The sequence below is a fragment of the Osmia bicornis genome, chromosome 1 (assembly GCF_907164935.1).
Source record: "Osmia bicornis bicornis chromosome 1, iOsmBic2.1, whole genome shotgun sequence".
Classification (NCBI taxonomy): Eukaryota; Metazoa; Arthropoda; class Insecta; order Hymenoptera; family Megachilidae; genus Osmia; species Osmia bicornis.
In genome coordinates this window covers 4,763,453-4,780,371 of record NC_060216.1, presented here as the reverse complement: position 1 = coordinate 4,780,371, position 16,919 = coordinate 4,763,453, and the positions used below count along the sequence as shown (strand labels likewise).

Below are 16,919 nucleotides of genomic sequence, written 5' to 3'. Positions count from 1 at the left end.
CTACATTACTAAGTTAAATGGTTAAATTATTCCAGATCCATTATTTTAAGAAAAATGGGAGGCATTTATCTTTGACACATTGCGTAGTACATTGATTATACAACTTGCAAGCATGAAATGTTGTAATTTCTTGTTCAATTATTTACAAAACTTTAGGATAAAATTACCTTGGTAAATCAGTAAAGTTCCTAGATGGATGTATGCGAGATACATATATGTATATGTATGACGTACGCGACGTTTTGTGGTTCCAAAACATGGATTTTCTTTATTACATTTTCAGTTAAATGATTATCGGTTACTGTTTTGTTTTGGGGAAGGAGACATTGAATTTTGTTCGTGTTATAAGAAAATCACAAAATTCAATACAATGATCGTCTTTTTTGCATTATGAAAATGGGGAAAGTGTATGTGGTATAGTAGATCTGCCATGATAGATCCGAACGCGTCTTCGTCTTATTCCAAAAAAGTCAAAAATTGCTAGCAAAATGCGTAATTTTTGTTATCAGGAGAGCTTCTTAAAGGTAAGTACATTGCTTGGTACAAATTTAGTGACTCTAATCATTCTGGAGATCCATAATAAAAAGGTAAATTCTCTCATTAAATTGGAGCGCAGCGTGCCTCTAGGAGCGCTCTGGCTCGTCTGCGCCATTAGCGTTCGGAGCATGATCGCCAGATATTTCTATCATATTATCAAAATAGCACAGTTCTTCGATGAACACTTTCTTTAATGTACTATTTTTTATATTTCTTCATAATTTAGTATTCTCCTAACACAAAAGAACAATGAAATAATCCAGTAGTAATTCACATGGTAATAAGTCAAAATTTTTGGTAGTATATTTTTTTCTAAAAAAAGTACACTCTATTCTCAATTATTTTTTGCTGTTATACTTCATACTTATTTTATGTATTGCTATGTTAATATTTTTCAATTTTATTTGCAGACATTGTGTGTCATTTATAAAATTTTTTATCTTTTTTCATTGTCTTTCATGTTCATAGCTTTTCATATTTGTATTTACTTTGTATTAAATGAATTTAAGATGTTTTTAAACCAATATTTCTAAATGAAGACTTGGAAGAGACAACAAATGTTAAAAGTATAATAAATTTATGTTACACATATAATTATCAATGTTAATTATTTAGCTTTATTGATTCTTCTTTTAGTAATACATTAAATATCTAATATTTAATATTAGATAAAAAATATATCAGTTTTAAGATTTGTTGCTGTAAAATAATAAAAAATAGATTCATAATTTTACTCCTGCAAAGGAATTTGAACTAGGTACATAGTTTCTGAATAAATAATAGAAATATACAAGGAAAGGGAAATTCTCTTATGCTTAATATCATTTATTTACAATACATATAAAAGTATAGACGTATAGTTTTAATTATTTATATTGAACTGTATTTGTCATTTGTCAATTAATTTTTTATTTGTACAGTGATAGTACAGATTTGCAGAATGGTGGTGGATTGCTTATCCATTCAAAGCTCAGCAGCTATAATACGGAAGCAGGAGCGAAGATTAGGTGGGTTAGTGGGTGCCAAAATGCAACCGAACAATGTTGGTAGTTGCGGTGGTATGACACCCAAAGAACTTTCAGACAATGATGACCTAGCTACTTCTCTCGTGCTAGATCCTTATCTAGGATTTACCACTCATAAAATGAATATCAGGTAAATATATTATGGTAATATTTTAATTTTATGAAATAAGATAAAATTATTATATAAAAAGTTTATCTGATGATAAAGATACAGGCCATTAAAAGCAAATAAAGATGAACTTCGTAAAATTATTTGTGAATTTATTCAAACTCAGAATTATGAAAAAACATATAAAAAGTTAATGGGTGGTGATTGGGGTGCAAGACTTCCTCACACAAAATCTAAACAGCAACAGTTAAATTTGGAAAAACATGTGAGTCTCGTATGCAAAATCAAATGTTTGAAGGTACTTGACAAATTTTCATGGATTTTGTTATATATTTCTAGATTTACCGATATTTGAAAGTCTTTGACAAAGATTCTGGATTCGCAATAGAACCATGCTATAGGTATAGTCTTGAAGGTCAAAAGGGTGCCAAAATTTGTGCGACTAGAAAATGGTTAAAACATGATAAAATATCTTGTCTTGTTGGTTGCATAGCAGAACTCAGCGAAAAGGTTTGTTTAATGTTGAATAAAGAAAATTAAAATATTCAGAAAGGTGTTCTGAATTTATTTCATTTGTAAAATAATTTTTTAGGAAGAAGCAGCATTACTACACCCCGGAAAAAATGACTTTTCCGTTATGTTCAGTTGTCGAAAAAATTGTGCACAGTTATGGTTAGGACCAGCAGCATATATTAATCATGATTGCAGAGCTAATTGCAAGGTTATTAAATCTGTGTAATTTACTACTGTCTTATGTTTATTATATAAATATAGCAATAATTTATTTTGCTTCATTTGTACAACATACAGTTTGTAGCAACCGGACGAGATACAGCTTGTGTTAAGGTTCTTAGAGATATTGAAGTAGGAGAAGAAATTACTTGTTTTTACGGAGAAGATTTTTTTGGCGATGGCAATTGTTATTGCGAATGTGAAACTTGCGAAAGGAGGGGAACCGGAGCGTTTGCAAATCAAAAACCAGGCGAAGAACTTTCTTCTGGTATCTTTTGAATTGAATACACTTGAAATAATCAGAATACGTATAATTAATACTAAATTTAAAATTATTATAGGATATCGTTTAAGAGAAACGGACAATCGTATTAATCGTACGAAACATAGGCAACAACCACCAAATCGCAATAAGCAACAGGCTGATACTGCACTTACGGAAAAGAATGCAGTGCTTGTTGGAAATGCTGCAGTAGCACCGCAAAGTCTTAGTATGAAAGAATTACGAAGAAAAGGATTAACGAAATATGACGCAGAGTTACTAATTGCACAAGGATGCCGATTCTCTGATATTGCTCAACAACAGCCTATTATAAACAACGGCGAGAATGTATTGCAAACATCTCGACCTCACCCTTCTGCTATCTCTAGTTCTGCTACAAGAAATTTACGAAATAAACAACTTTATAAATTCGATAATAACAATGGCCATCAGAATAATGTTAATAAAAACAATCACACGCTTCGATCTTCCAGGTATGATTTTATATTATTTTATTACTTGTAAGTTATAATTATAGATTAACAATATCATTATTATTATATTTTAAATTTTACATACAGACTTCATAAAAGAACAGAGTCAAAAAAGAATAAAGTTTCCGATAAAACTAGATCTCCTTGTTTAAATGGTTCCATAACGAAAAATGTTGAACTCCAAGATATAAGTCATCGTAAAGAAGATTCGGATAGAGTAGATATTGCTGAGGAAATTGTTTATTCTAGATTACATAAGCCTCATTCAGAGAGTTCTTTGAATGAAGAAATTCGTGATCTTTGTCATCAGGCTTCGCATCATGACATATTGAAACAATCAGATTGTTCTGACTTTCAAAGAGAGTGTTCGGCTACCTTTGTTGAAGATAATCGAGAACTGAATAGCAAATTGATAAATGATAAAAAAATACCTGATATTATTATAGAAATTAAATCTAACTCAGTAGGTAATACGAATACCTCGAATTCTAAACAAGAACACTATAGTACAAATTCCTGTGATTCAGTTCATATAAGTTCCACGCCTGAAACTCGATTAGATCAGTTACACGAAATTAATAAAAACGAAGTAATTTCGCAAGAAAATCATCAACCAAGGACTTGTCATCATAATTTGTCTTTGGTTAATAATTCTAATGATGTAAACAATATTTCTGCAACACCGATAGAATTAGATAATTGCGTTAAAACACCTTCGGAATTCGAAAATCATATTCCAGAAGAAGGAACGGAAGAAAATCATGAATGCGTAAATAAGGAATATTCTTGCATAAATGAAAAAGAAGTATCCTTAATTCATGTAAAATCATCTAAAAATTCAAATTATATAGAAAATGATAGAACGATTTCTACTCTCGATACATACGAATTAGATAAAGAATTTAAAAAAAGTGATTATATAAGCTCATCTAATCTCACAAAATATTCGATAGAAAATGACGCGGATAAATTGAAAAAGTTTATTTCGAACTCCATCAAAACTTCAAACAGCAATGAACAAAGGAAAGTAAATTTTATTAAGGAAAATATGGAGATGAAAAATAGCGAAAAAAGTTATCAAAATGATTTAGTTAAAAATAACGTATCTGTAGCAAATGTTGAAAATTGTTCTGAGTTGAAGTCTGCAACAACTGAAACGATAGATGAATGTGTAACAGATATTGATTCTCGGGTAAGCTCGTGTAAAGAAAGTAATAAAAACTGTAGCACGATCGAAACTAATAAATACAGTAGCATCCTAATTCATGATTTAAAAGATAACTCTAACACTATTTTAAAACAACCTGTTGAAAAAAATGTAACATTAAGTACGACTTTGAGATCCCATAAAAGTAGGAAAAAGTTTTTATATGATAAAAAATCCATCACTTCTGGATTGAAAGAGGAACCAGAAACTGTTACAGAACAGAAGAAAGCTGATAGTATAATAGCATCTGTTTCAAAGACATCTCGTAACAAAGTTGAAAAAACGAAAAATAGAATAACAAGAAATCAGAAGAGAGATCGAAAGAAAATCGCGACCACTGAAATTGGCATGGCAGACGACGATTCAGGTATTCAAGGTGATATTTACGAGTTCAGTGAAAAGGAAAGTAACCTGGAGGATATTAGAATACCATCGATAATGAGACGAAACAAACAAGAAACTCGTCATACGCTTGGGCTTACATCGCATTTACAAGAAATGCAATACAATGACGAGTGCAATAAAATTGAGCCTCCAGTATTAGTTCCACAAGAACCGTGGCCACCTACTAGTTGTAATCAAAATCAGTTAACAGATTCAGATCAATCAGGGGAAAATTCTGTCGAAAGTGGAGAGGATTTGAAAAGGTAAATATTGTTGCATTATATGCGTACGTGGTACTTTTCAGCAGCAGGCCTTTGTACGTATTAAATTGAAATTTACAGATTATCAACATGTAGTAGCGACAGTGCACAAAAATCGACGAATCTATCGGAATGTCAGTGGCAAATGAATAACTCCAACTGTCAAGTTTGTCCAAATACTCCGGAAAGAACTGGCAGATTAAAACTTACTCTCCGTATGAAACGATCTCCGGTTTTAGACGATATCGTAGAATCAGGCACGAGTCTTAGCGAGGACAGTTATGAACCCGAATATGAAGTATTACGCGTCGAGGGTGTAGAAAGAAGTAGACGCAAGAAAAAACATAAAACCCGTGATCGCGAAAGACGGCATAAGAAACGTGAACTAAATCTCGATCCCCCTCCGCCACCTATGAAAAGATTGCGCTTAATTTTTGGCAATGAAACACATACCATTGACTTTCCACATTCTTAACAACTATAAAAAAGAGTTTTCAACAAGTTATAAATAAAATTTAGGTATCTAAAAAAAACAAAAAAAAAAGAAACAGGTCTCCTTGTCCTGTAATGTTCTGTACTTCTGTAGAAGTTCCAACAGTTTTCAAAGTTATATGCTAATATAAAACTTTGCAGATTATTGATGATAAAATTCGCATGTTTTTCGTTGTTTAAATTTTTCTTTGGGATTCTTATTCTTCTAACAACGAACATTTAAGGGCCTAGCAAAATTTTTCCTAAATAGAAGAAGGGAAATTAACAAAGAAACAATATTCGTTGGTTTTTATATGTTATTCAGTGAATAATTATCTGGAAACTATAGTTCTATTTAAATAGCGCATACATAATCGATTAATTCATTGCTATACTTTTTCATCATAATACAGCTAGTATTTTATTTTACCCTTTAGATACTTTGCTTTCTCATTAGTATTTCGTGTATATATAATTTTGATAAAGATGACAGGTTTCCAAGCCTCTGGTCTTTCAACGTCACTCTACTTTCAACATCATGGACTTTATGTTACTGAACAATTTTTTACTAATAAAATATTTATATCACACGCAAAATTTATACATTTAGGATAATCAGATTAAGGATCCTCCTTTGTTCTAAGAAACAAGGAAGGAAAATGAGATGAGTTGAATGACATCTAAGTACTATTTCCATAAATAAGGGACAAAGGAGAAGAAAAATCCATACTCTTATATTATGTATGATAATAGCTATTATTATAATTAAATAATGATAATAATTAATTAAATTAGATAAATGCTAGGTAACATATATTAATTGCTGTTCTCGAAAAATGCGTGATTGATTACCATGGAAAAAAAAAATTGTAAATATTGCTTATGTGTATAGCGCGCATGTATGTATGTACGTACGTATAGATGATAATTGAAGTGTAACACATGCCTGCATACATACATATATACAGGCAAATAACAGATACAGACAAGTAAGTACACGTACACACATTCGTATATACAGTGGCGCGCAAAAGTACTCGGACACCGTTTAAAACAGAATACCTCGTTTAAAATTGGACCAAATTACTTTAGGTTTCTCGAGAAGCTATACAAATTAATTTACTAAGATATATGTATTTGTCGTTTTAAAAAATTACAATATGTTGAAGTCGTGAAAAAAAATAGTGAAGGGTAACTTTTCAACTTTTTTATGTGAGCCCATAATGAAAATTTAAAATATGTTTTTGGTAGATTCAAATAAGTTATGTTTATGTTGAAAATTTCATTGAGATCGGTCGATGCACTTCGAAGTTATAAGTAATTAAAATTTTCTAACATCGCGACTTTTCATCTAAGAACGGAACTACTCACGTTCTTAGATGAAAAGTCGCGATTTTCGGAAATTTTAATTGTAACTTTTAAGTACATCGACCAATCTCGATGAAATCTTCTCGATGAAACTTAAATTTACAAATGTCATGTTTTAAATTTTCGTTGTAGGTTCAGATAAAAAAGTTAAAAAATTGCCTTTTACTACTTCTTTCCCGATTTCGACAAATTTTAATTTTTTATAATGACAAAGGCACAGATCTTAGTAAATTAATTTGTAAAGCATCTCGAGAAACCTGAAGTCATTTGGTCCAATTTTAAACTAGGTATTCTGTTTTAAACGGTGTCCGAATACTTTTGCGCGCCACTATACCTATCCAATACACACATGTGCGCGCGCACAGGTATCTACACAAATTGTGCGCGCAAAACAAATTGATTGCTGTATTCTGTATGTTGATGTGTTACAATGCCTTGGTCAAGTATAAGTGCATTGCACGTAAATGTCTGTGTGTTCTGAATACACAGTTTAAATATAAAAAAAAAAGAAGAAAAATTTCGTTTAGTGATTCAAGTTGAAATGGTTAGTTAAAGCAAAGGCAAAAGAAAGCGAATAAATGATCTTTCCAAACAGTTTCTCATATCGAATTCGAGGAACGGAATTTTATGTTAAATGTCGTTTTCCGTATAGAAAAATTGTCGTTTCATTTATGAAACAAATTTAACGATTGAAATGTAAAGCTCGATTACACGAGTCATGCGGTTTCACAAATATTTAGATCTGAAGTCTTTAAGTAGGTGAATTTTAATATGTACGCGTTACTTTCGTTCTCCTTGTCTCGTGTTTCGTCATTTTAACAAAGTTTCGTATTTTTCGAACAAAGATCGTCATCAATTTTATACATCTTGTTGAATGTTAATATTTACTTTAAGAATTGTAATGAAAACCCGTTATTTATTTTTCGCGAATGATTGGATTTGTATATTAAAAAACAATTATAGAAACAACGTACGCAAAGTCAACTATTAAGTTGTAATAGTCTTGTTTGTAACTCTAATAATATGTTTTATATATACAATATATACATATTATAATGTAGCGTGATAAACATTTCAGAATTTATAAATTCGATCAAGTTTCTAATCCTTGTTCTAACTTGTCGCTTACTAGAGTGTATTTCAATTTTGGATGTAAGAAGATTTAAGAAACTAACGTAGATCAGAATTATACTAATTGTTACAGCCACCCTTGAATAATGGAACCTCAAGCGTCGCATGAAACAAACGTCAAGTTTAAAAATATCATTTCAGGAAATTAATTACATCCAGAATTGAAATTGAAAACATGGCAGATTCGTACTAAGGTTTAAACAGCATTTAGAAGTAACAAACTAAACTAAAATTAATTACATCCTGTTCATTCACATAACTTGACATATTTCTTTATATATCTGTTATTAAATGTTTATCTAGGGAAGAAAATATATGATCGTCGTAGCCATTTAAATGCGTTGCGAACAAATTACTGTACATTTGTATTAAATATATGCGTATTGCTTTTTCGTTCTGTGTTTATCAATAAGATACACGCGACAACAAGGAGATATTAACTTACAAATAAAAGGTGACAAAGAATGGTTCGGACGAAGAAATCAGTATTTGATCAGTAAAGGAATACATAAAAAAAAAACCAGAAAAAAAAGGAAACTCAAACTGTTTACAAAATTAAGTTGGAATTAAAATCATTGTCAAATGAATTAACAACGGTGATTATTCCTTCATCGTGCAACAGAGCATTTGAGTAATCTTAAGAGCATTGTGTCATTTCAACTTAATCTTATAAAGTAAGATGTAATTTCTTTTTTTTCTCAACAGTACGATGATCGTTAATCACTCTACGATAATATAAGATTTGTGATAAACCTATTATATTATTCCATTAACTATTCTTGTTCTAACATAGCTAGCAGTAGGTGGCCGTTTTTTCTTCAAGATTTTAGCGAGTTGTCGAATTTCCAATCGCATTGACCGAATTAATAGTGAAACACGGTATTTCTAGATTTGTAAAATAGCAAAGTTCGTTTATCAATGGAAATGACAACACTGTTTTTTAAAACTTCAGGCTATAAATGATTGAAATTGAATTATTAGTCTTGTAAAATGAAGGAAAATTCGTGTCAATTCGAAATTCCATCGTTGTATGTATAAGAGATCGTAGTAATTTCAGGACGATGATGTATACTTTTTACTAGCAAAATTAATGAAACACCAATGCGTCAGAAAAATGAAGAAAACTGCAACAAAATGTTCTCGCCAAAATTCTAACTACGATTATTTAAATACGTATATTCTTTTTTAGGGGCGTAGGGGGGTGGGGCGACGGGAGATACTAAAAGTATTATATCGAGGAAAAAACCGATTAACTGATAGTGATTCTTTAGCGCGTTTTAAGTTATATTAACAGGAAAAGTACAATAGATTTTTGTCATTCGTATGGACAACTTTTCCTCTTGCTTAATTTGAAACCGTTCTTTGCTCTTGGTTGTCGGCAGTTTTCCTCTCACTGCCATAATAAACTTGTAATATCATTGATTCTCTCTGTAAATTTAATGTTCATTCATTTTTAAAATTACCACGAATACAAAGTGCAATGCTACGATAGCTACAATAAGTAAAATTTATGTACATGTTTGAAAAATAATTTTATTTATAAATTATATCGTAAAAATTTAGTTTCAGTAATGTAACAAATTTATGATCCTGACACATACACTGTAAATGTAGTATTATTGTATCCTCATTATTGATCGATAAAAACATACAAATGTATATTACCATTATTATTTTCTACAAATTAAGGTATGATAATAAATAAATTGCATACCCGATAATTCAAAATTATAGTATATACCCTATGACATAGAGTCTATGTGTACAGTATGAATCATAGTGTCCGTTCGGCTTTTGGGAACAATCCTCTAATTACCTTGTTTCCCAAATTCTGAGCTATTATGAAATTTGAAACATCAGAAATATCGCACGTGGCTAAGAAGTAATCGAGGCATTCAAAGGAGGGGCGGTTTCGCGCTATCTCGGCGTAAGCGAAACGATAAGGAAAGCATTCGACGAGCCTCGAGTCAGAGTGAAATGGGGCGAAACAAGGACGGAAATTACAGTGCGAAAGAGAGGCTCTTATGCAGCTTCCGGTTCAGTATGGAATCACGGTACGCGTTCGCAGTTTCGTGCACCATCCTATTGGGCAGAGGGAGCCACTTCTCGACAGTCTCGGCAACTGAGTTTCTAATCATGCTGGTTATATATTTTACTCGTCTTATATATGAACCGTCTTACTTTCGGCTTACTTCGTTGAGAAAATCTCTTTTCTCCTGAAATATGTATGTATGTACAAAGGTATTTCTCATGTGAATGAGGCATAATGGCTACGCGCTCGCGCGTGACCCGGTGGTAGGGGTGTTGCGTGTGGATTTAGTTATCTAGGGATTTTGGGGACGTGAGTAAGGTGCCCGTGGAGCGCTGAAGCACTCTGCTCGCGGCGCGGCTTTTAATAAAACTACAACTTTGCGTAAAAAAAAATGAAGTTTGAATTTCTTTATTTCTATCGACTTTATCTTTTCAAGAAAATATATCAAGGCAGGTTGAAGCTTTGAATCGTTCTGAGCTTGGCCAAAGAGGAGGTATAACAAGAGGCGACACTCCCGGCGGCACCTTTGATGTCGAGGTTTTGCTGTCCCTTTAAATGGGTAGTATCAACAAGCGGGAAGTTTGAATGAGTTGGATGTAATACTCTATAACTAGAAATTTTTTTGTGTCGTCAATTTTTCTGTATATTATTAATCGAAGTATTTACATTAATTTTACATAATTGAAAAGTGGGAAAGTAAAAAATATAATAAAATGATAGTATTAGAAAATATATTTGAACATAAATTACACAATTATACAATAAGATTTGAGAAGGTTCTCGAAAATATATTTGAACATACATTACACAATTATACAATGGTATGAGGAAAGGTTTTCGGATAATATATTTCAACATAAATTTACAAATTTAATACAATATGAAGTTTCCTATCTTTTCTAATGCAAGTTTTAAAATCCCTATTGATGTATTTAAGAGTATAATAAATTCTTAATCTAATAAATAACTTTAATAAATATTGTAAAGGAAAATTGTCGCAAGGGTGAATAAAACCAGTAACATTTCTACATAAATCATACATATTTTTCCCTACATGGGTGCGAGGTAAAATAGAATGTGCGTTTGAAAAAAAGATGTTTTCTAAAGTAAATAAATAATTGTAAACAGATTCTTCTGGTTTTCATAGTGCACCATAAAAATTGCCGATAACATTTTGGCCCAACAAAATACAATGATATCGCGAACTTTTTAAAATCTTCCGTATAACGCCTACCGTGAACATTTCTGTAATTTTGAATAACTTGCATATTAACAAAATTAATTATTTTGGGGGATAAAAATTTTTTGCATAAACTCTGAAACGTACTTAAACTAGACTGATTATTTCGAAGTTCTAACACTTCCGCTTTTAGCTCTAAATTCTCGCTCTTATCGTTAGCTCTAAAATATCTCATAAGAAGATCGCTATGTCACTTACCGACCAAAATGTCGATACACTAATATTCTATTTATTAACATAGGCCGTACCCCCTCCGTGTGCACCTCGCCAATCGTCTCACCGACGCGGCGTGAATGCGTCAGTAAAACGTGGAGCCAACTTCACTGCGACAAGTTCATTGCAACTCACTGTACGTGGGAGACAATACTAACACAAACAAAATTTAAGATTAAAACCTTTTTATTTTAGAATTTTTTTTAATGACAATGTTACTAACGTATTTATGAGATTGTTCTGATTAAAACAAGATCAAACATGACATAATTTGAATTATAATTATTTATTTACTTTGTTGCGTGTCCGTTCACGATGTATAGGGATTTCTGGGGAATTAGGCGCAGGTAAGGTGATTCGTGGAGCGCGAAGGCGCTCCGCTCGCAAGGCGCGAAAATAAAACAAATAAACTATGTTCACTGTTGATTATAGTTTAATCTCAAGAACTTAATCAAACTGTTTCAATCAAGTATGATATTGATTTTCGGCGTGAGAACAACTTTGCAGAGTCAAGCGACAAAATCATTCTGAACGTTCTACGCTTAGCGGAGGAGATCTTCGCGCGTCGTCGGTCGATTCCCCTTCCTTGATGGATCCTGGATCCTCCCTCAGGATCATCCCTCGTCCAATGGTGGAGGAGTCCACCCCGTCTCGCGTGGGCCCCTTCTCCTGGCTGTGGTCCACCCTCAGGCGCGTGGAAGTGGAGGCGCTCCGCCAAGACGCTAGAACGTTGCAGCGCACATGTGCTACGAGAAAGCGTGGGACCCAGAGAAAATAGGAAAAGACAAGACCTTGTACTTGCCAAAGGCAACTCTTGAGGAAATTTACGACCCTCTTAGAGTGCATGAAAAGACAGGATATCGAAAAGACTTCGTTACTTTTAAGGACCGTTCGTGACTTGGTCGAAAACAACGAATTAGCTATGGTCTATCATAAATTTGTCTTTTAGGAATTTACTAAGTGAAACTATTCCATTCTCTGGATTTCCGGCCTTCTCTCAGCTCGATCACCCATGTCGAGGGGTTTACAACTTTAGGCTTTGTTTATTTTATAATACGAGCGTACACGCAGATGGTTTAAACTCCGCTCTTAATTTATAGCCATCGATACAAAAGATCCTCGAAGAACATTCGAGACATATCGATACAATAGTCTATTCGATAAATATTCCCATGTCAATGTCGCCATACCATTCTAGACATATTCACGTGATAAACGTTTCACGTTACAACATAATTATATCTAAATAAGTAAAAATAATCTAAATTATATGGTGTTTGGTCTTATTTTAATCAGAGGAACCTTACAATTACATTGGTAAAAGTTTCATTTAGCAAAAATGAAAAATAAAAAAGTTATTGTTGAATTAATATTGATTCACTCAAATGTTTTTTTTCGGGCCCTTTAATTCTCGGACCTCTTTCTCTTTCGCTATTTGTCCTTTTCTACGTTCGCCAGCATTGAAGAACTCGCTCCAGCCGTGTTGTTCTTCCAGCATCACATTTTCGTTACCTATTCATCCAATATTTGGGCCTAACGCAAAATCAGGAGAGTCCAGCATAATATCACATTCTATGCTGAAAAAACATACTAACTTATCTGTCTAAAAAAATTTTAATAACTCTGGCAACAGATTTATTTCCTTGGTGCTTTTCATAAGTAACCAGTATTTCACCAAATTGTTCAGAATATCAATTTTTATAACATATCAAAAAATCATTGAAATCGGAAAGGACGTATTTGTTCTTCAGTTTCACTAAAAAAAAGAATAATAATAGCAACAAAAAATAATGATAGTACGTCTTGTGATACATGGGTTGAAAATCGCTATCCTAGTCGATAGAACGATGCGTGAAAAAGAAATTCACGCATCGGAGTTCATCGCCTATACAAGGCTCGAACGTCTCATTCTCCACGATACATACCAGGCCCTCCAAACTCCCGTATTTAATGCTGTAACTAAAATTAGTTTGGCGCAGAAAATCCAGGCAGCGCTAGTGTCGATACAAACACATATAGATGATATCGGTGAGGTACACACACCCAAGCATATGGTCCCTATATACGTGTGCATGGTCTTACTTATTCAAAACTTTCAAAAATAAAAATAATGAAAGGGGAAAAATGACAACAATATATGTATAATAAAGAAAATATATTAAATTTTTACAAAAATATAATGAATATATATATATCAATAATAATATACAATTAATCACAATCATACATACAATAAAACACACACTCTGCTCACAGATTATACTTAATATATATTAATACTATGTTAATGGTTTTATATATTGTATATGTAAACTGAATACTTACAATCTTCTTCTTCATTTCATTTCTTCTCTATTTTAATAGAGGCAGCCTCTGATATGCAATATTTATTACAGCCTCTGTAATAATAGTTTTCATTAACAATTATTTACATATGCTATAAAAAGTATATAAGAGTTATTACCAAATAAGTTCAGTGTTGGAACTGCTGATGTTAATCTTTTCCTCATGAAGCATTTTTCTTTAAAGTAGCTGCTACAGACCACCTGGAATTTCAGTTTTCAGGTGGAAGCACAGACTTTGGGTTGTCACATACTTCCACCTACTGTGCCATCCTCTTCTTATCCTTTCTCTCTTGGGGGAAGAAGAACATCCTGCTGTTTTCGTTAATACACCCTCTGATGCTGCATATTTTCTTTCTCCTTCTTTTAAGATACATTTTAATAATTAAAATTAAATATATTACTAAAATAGCAATGTAAACAGTTAATGCTTTCAGTAACAATTTAAAAAAATTCTGTACTTACTTAATTTCTATCTTCTCCTCCTGTTGCTGCATCTCATCAGCAGAAGTTATTGAAACACCTAAAAACGTAGAAAAAATTAAAAAAAACATCTTTTTAAATAATAATAATAGTCATAATGATAATAGCAATAGTAATGACAATAATAATAGTAATAATTATAATAATGGAATTCACTAACCTGAAAATTCTGTCACCACTGTCACCCACTGTGCGCCATATTTCTTCAGTCTCTTTAAATTTTGAAACAATTGAAAAACGCGGCGACAAATTTCGCGGGAACATGACGTCACGATATCTTTAGTTGTGTATGTTAAAATCAGTGATACAAGGTATGCATGTAGAGAAGCGACATCAGCGCTGCCTGGATTTTCTGCGCCGAGTTAAAATTTGCATCAAGTTCACAAGAGTGGAGCTTGGAGGGCCTGATACATACATCGTATCGTCGTCGACGGTTCGGTCGACGCTTGCATATTCTCCAATATGTATTCACTTTTACGAACTGCGAATAAGCGCGCGGTCGAGCGCAGAAAACGAACGAACTGCGCCCTACCGAAAAAACGAGGAACTAAATTTGTGGTCTGTTTTACCTTCTTGACGTCTTTCGCGAGTGAAAAATCAACGAAATCGTAGTTTTCGGTTTTTGTCTAAACGAAAGGTTGTACACCATCTCCTGAGTGCTCGTTTTGCTCTATCCGACCCAAAGAATGGCGCTCTGGTCTCTATTTGGTCATTCGTTTCGCAAAAATGTTTATATTACAAATAAATTAATGCAGGTGAGTCCGCTCCGCCATTTTCTTGACTGTGGACAGACACAAATTTCAATATTTTATAACTTTTTGACGATTTGGGTAAAATAAGAACCAGAGCGCCATTCTGTTAAAGAGAAAACTCAACATAGGAGACTCGGCATAACGGTGCGATACAAAAATCTTGAGGAAGAAGAACAATTGACCATCAGAACGATTAAACAAAATTATAAACAATTTAAAATCGAACGCCGGAAGCAGAAACACTCAGCGACGCCACAGGTTAGCTAAACTAGAAGGTGCACGAGAGCACATGTTGTATCTGTACTATCTGTTGGATAGTTTAAGAATCATTCTATATAGCTAACTTCAATCACTTTAGAGTGTGTTACATTGAACAGAATTGTTCTGTGAGGTGTAACGCGGGGCATCAAGATGTTGTCGAGACTAAGTTTTCGCAATGGTAAGATGAAATTAAGAATCCAATAAATTCTAATTATTTTCTTAAGAAACTTTCTTACAATATTACTAGTTTATAGATTGTAATTGAGTTATCAATTACGGCAATTCTATTGGCATTATGTAATAATATAAAGCAAGTATGTCAATGTTTTACTTAAAAATTTAATTATACAAATTTCTGTATGACATGTATATGAATGTATTGTACTTTAGCTGAATGAAGTTAAAAATTTGTGAGTAATAAATTGGGTCATGTTTCATTATGACTGTGTATTAATTTTTTTTGTAATCTGTATTATAGCTGCTTTGCAAATAAAGCCATTATCTATGGCGATTCGTGGAAGTCAGACCATGACTAGTGAACTAGTATGCCCTGCAGATGATCCACGTCGATTGGTTCGTCCCATGTATCATCCTCCTGTTAGGCTAGGATTCATTCCAGAAAGCTGGTTTACATTTTTCTATCCAAAAACTGGGGTAACAGGTAATATAACAATTTATCTTTAATAATTTCATACATACTTATTATTCTCTGTTTTAGGTCCATACGTATTCTTAACAAGTTTCTCAACTTTCTTACTTTCCAAAGAATATTGGGTTTTGGAACATGAATTCTATAATTCACTTTCTTTACTATCTATTTTAATGTTTGTTTACATAAAATTTGGTGACAAAATTGGAAATGCTCTGGATAAAATGGTTGATGAATATGAAGCTAACATGAATGAAATTAAACAGAAAAATTTAGATGCTTTCGAGAACGAGATTAAACATTTAGAAAAAACCAAATGGAGGATTCAAGGTCAGCTGATGGTTTATGATATTAAAAAGCAAAATGTATTAATGCAGCTAGAAGCTACGTATAGAGAACGACTTGCACAAGTTTATAATGAGGTAATGATATTTACCATTAACACATGAAAATTAAAGTACCACTTGTATTATAAACCTAATTTATTCACAGGTCAAGAAACGTCTTGATTACCATGCCCAGATAGATGCCGCAGAGCGCCGAATTGCTCAGAAACACATGGTACAATGGATTACAAGCAATGTGTTGAAAGCAATTACACCAGAACAAGAAAAAGCTAATTTGCAACAGTGTATTAGCGATCTTGAAGCTCTTGCCTCAGCGAAAGCTTAAATTTTGCATTGAACTAAGAATAGAAAGAATTTAGTGAATTCGACTAGTTCATTGTAATAAAGAATAATAAAATATGCAGAATCATTGGAGATGTATCACCGATTAATTATTGTATACTACTACATTGTATATTACATTTGAAAATGAATAAATACCATAAAGGAATAATACTAACAATAAATATTGTTTTGAAAATTAATGCAGTAACCTTCTATCTCGTTAGTTTATTTGAAAAAGACCGCCAGTGAGATAAATGGCACCATCGAGCGGCAAGCTTAAAAATAAGCTTTTTAAT

The 16,919-nt window shown here is 32.6% G+C and overlaps 2 protein-coding genes and 1 long non-coding RNA gene across 4 annotated transcripts; 2 read left to right on the top strand and 1 right to left on the bottom strand.

The window, feature by feature from the left end:
• Nucleotides 1–12: 12 nt before the first annotated feature.
• Nucleotides 13–6,593, top strand: LOC114881313 (histone-lysine N-methyltransferase KMT5B-B). 2 transcript variants are annotated; one of them, XM_029198056.2, is made up of 9 exons: nt 13–524; nt 1,458–1,692; nt 1,771–1,936; nt 2,011–2,181; nt 2,264–2,392; nt 2,482–2,671; nt 2,745–3,159; nt 3,247–5,013; nt 5,092–6,593. In XM_029198056.2, exons 2-9 carry the CDS (start codon nt 1,478–1,480, stop codon nt 5,483–5,485), a joined length of 3,447 nt encoding a protein of 1,148 aa, XP_029053889.2. In that variant the 5' UTR covers nt 13–524; nt 1,458–1,477; the 3' UTR covers nt 5,486–6,593. The 2 variants fall into 2 exon arrangements, with proteins under 2 accessions (XP_029053889.2, XP_029053891.2); XM_029198058.2 differs by lacking the exon at nt 13–524 and having other exon boundaries at nt 1,619–1,692; nt 1,754–1,936.
• A 7,235-nt stretch (nt 6,594–13,828) lies between these two features.
• LOC123988095 lies at nt 13,829–14,312 on the bottom strand. Its single transcript, XR_006829639.1, has 3 exons — nt 14,273–14,312; nt 13,930–14,170; nt 13,829–13,864 (listed from the first exon to the last, which is right to left on the bottom strand). It is a non-coding gene; the product is annotated as an uncharacterized LOC123988095 (long non-coding RNA).
• A 1,053-nt stretch (nt 14,313–15,365) lies between these two features.
• Nucleotides 15,366–16,805, top strand: LOC114880421 (ATP synthase subunit b, mitochondrial). Its single transcript, XM_029196414.2, has 4 exons — nt 15,366–15,481; nt 15,782–15,964; nt 16,022–16,374; nt 16,445–16,805. Exons 1-4 carry the CDS (start codon nt 15,454–15,456, stop codon nt 16,622–16,624), a joined length of 744 nt encoding a protein of 247 aa, XP_029052247.1. The 5' UTR covers nt 15,366–15,453; the 3' UTR covers nt 16,625–16,805.
• The last annotated feature ends 114 nt before the right edge of the window (nt 16,806–16,919 follow it).

What these genes read in the sequence shown, in the direction of transcription:
- LOC114881313 (XM_029198056.2), top strand. Translation starts at nt 1,478, where the DNA reads ATGGTGGTGGATTGCTTATCCATTCAAAGCTCAGCAGCTATAATACGG. An exon ending in AGTTAAATTTGGAAAAACAT is followed by an intron (nt 1,937 to 2,010) that starts GTGAGTCTCGTA and finishes ATATATTTCTAG; the next exon opens with ATTTACCGATATTTGAAAGT. An exon ending in CACACGCTTCGATCTTCCAG is followed by an intron (nt 3,160 to 3,246) that starts GTATGATTTTAT and finishes TTTTACATACAG; the next exon opens with ACTTCATAAAAGAACAGAGT.
- LOC114880421 (XM_029196414.2), top strand. Translation starts at nt 15,454, where the DNA reads ATGTTGTCGAGACTAAGTTTTCGCAATG. An exon ending in GAGACTAAGTTTTCGCAATG is followed by an intron (nt 15,482 to 15,781) that starts GTAAGATGAAAT and finishes TCTGTATTATAG; the next exon opens with CTGCTTTGCAAATAAAGCCA. An exon ending in TTGCACAAGTTTATAATGAG is followed by an intron (nt 16,375 to 16,444) that starts GTAATGATATTT and finishes ATTTATTCACAG; the next exon opens with GTCAAGAAACGTCTTGATTA.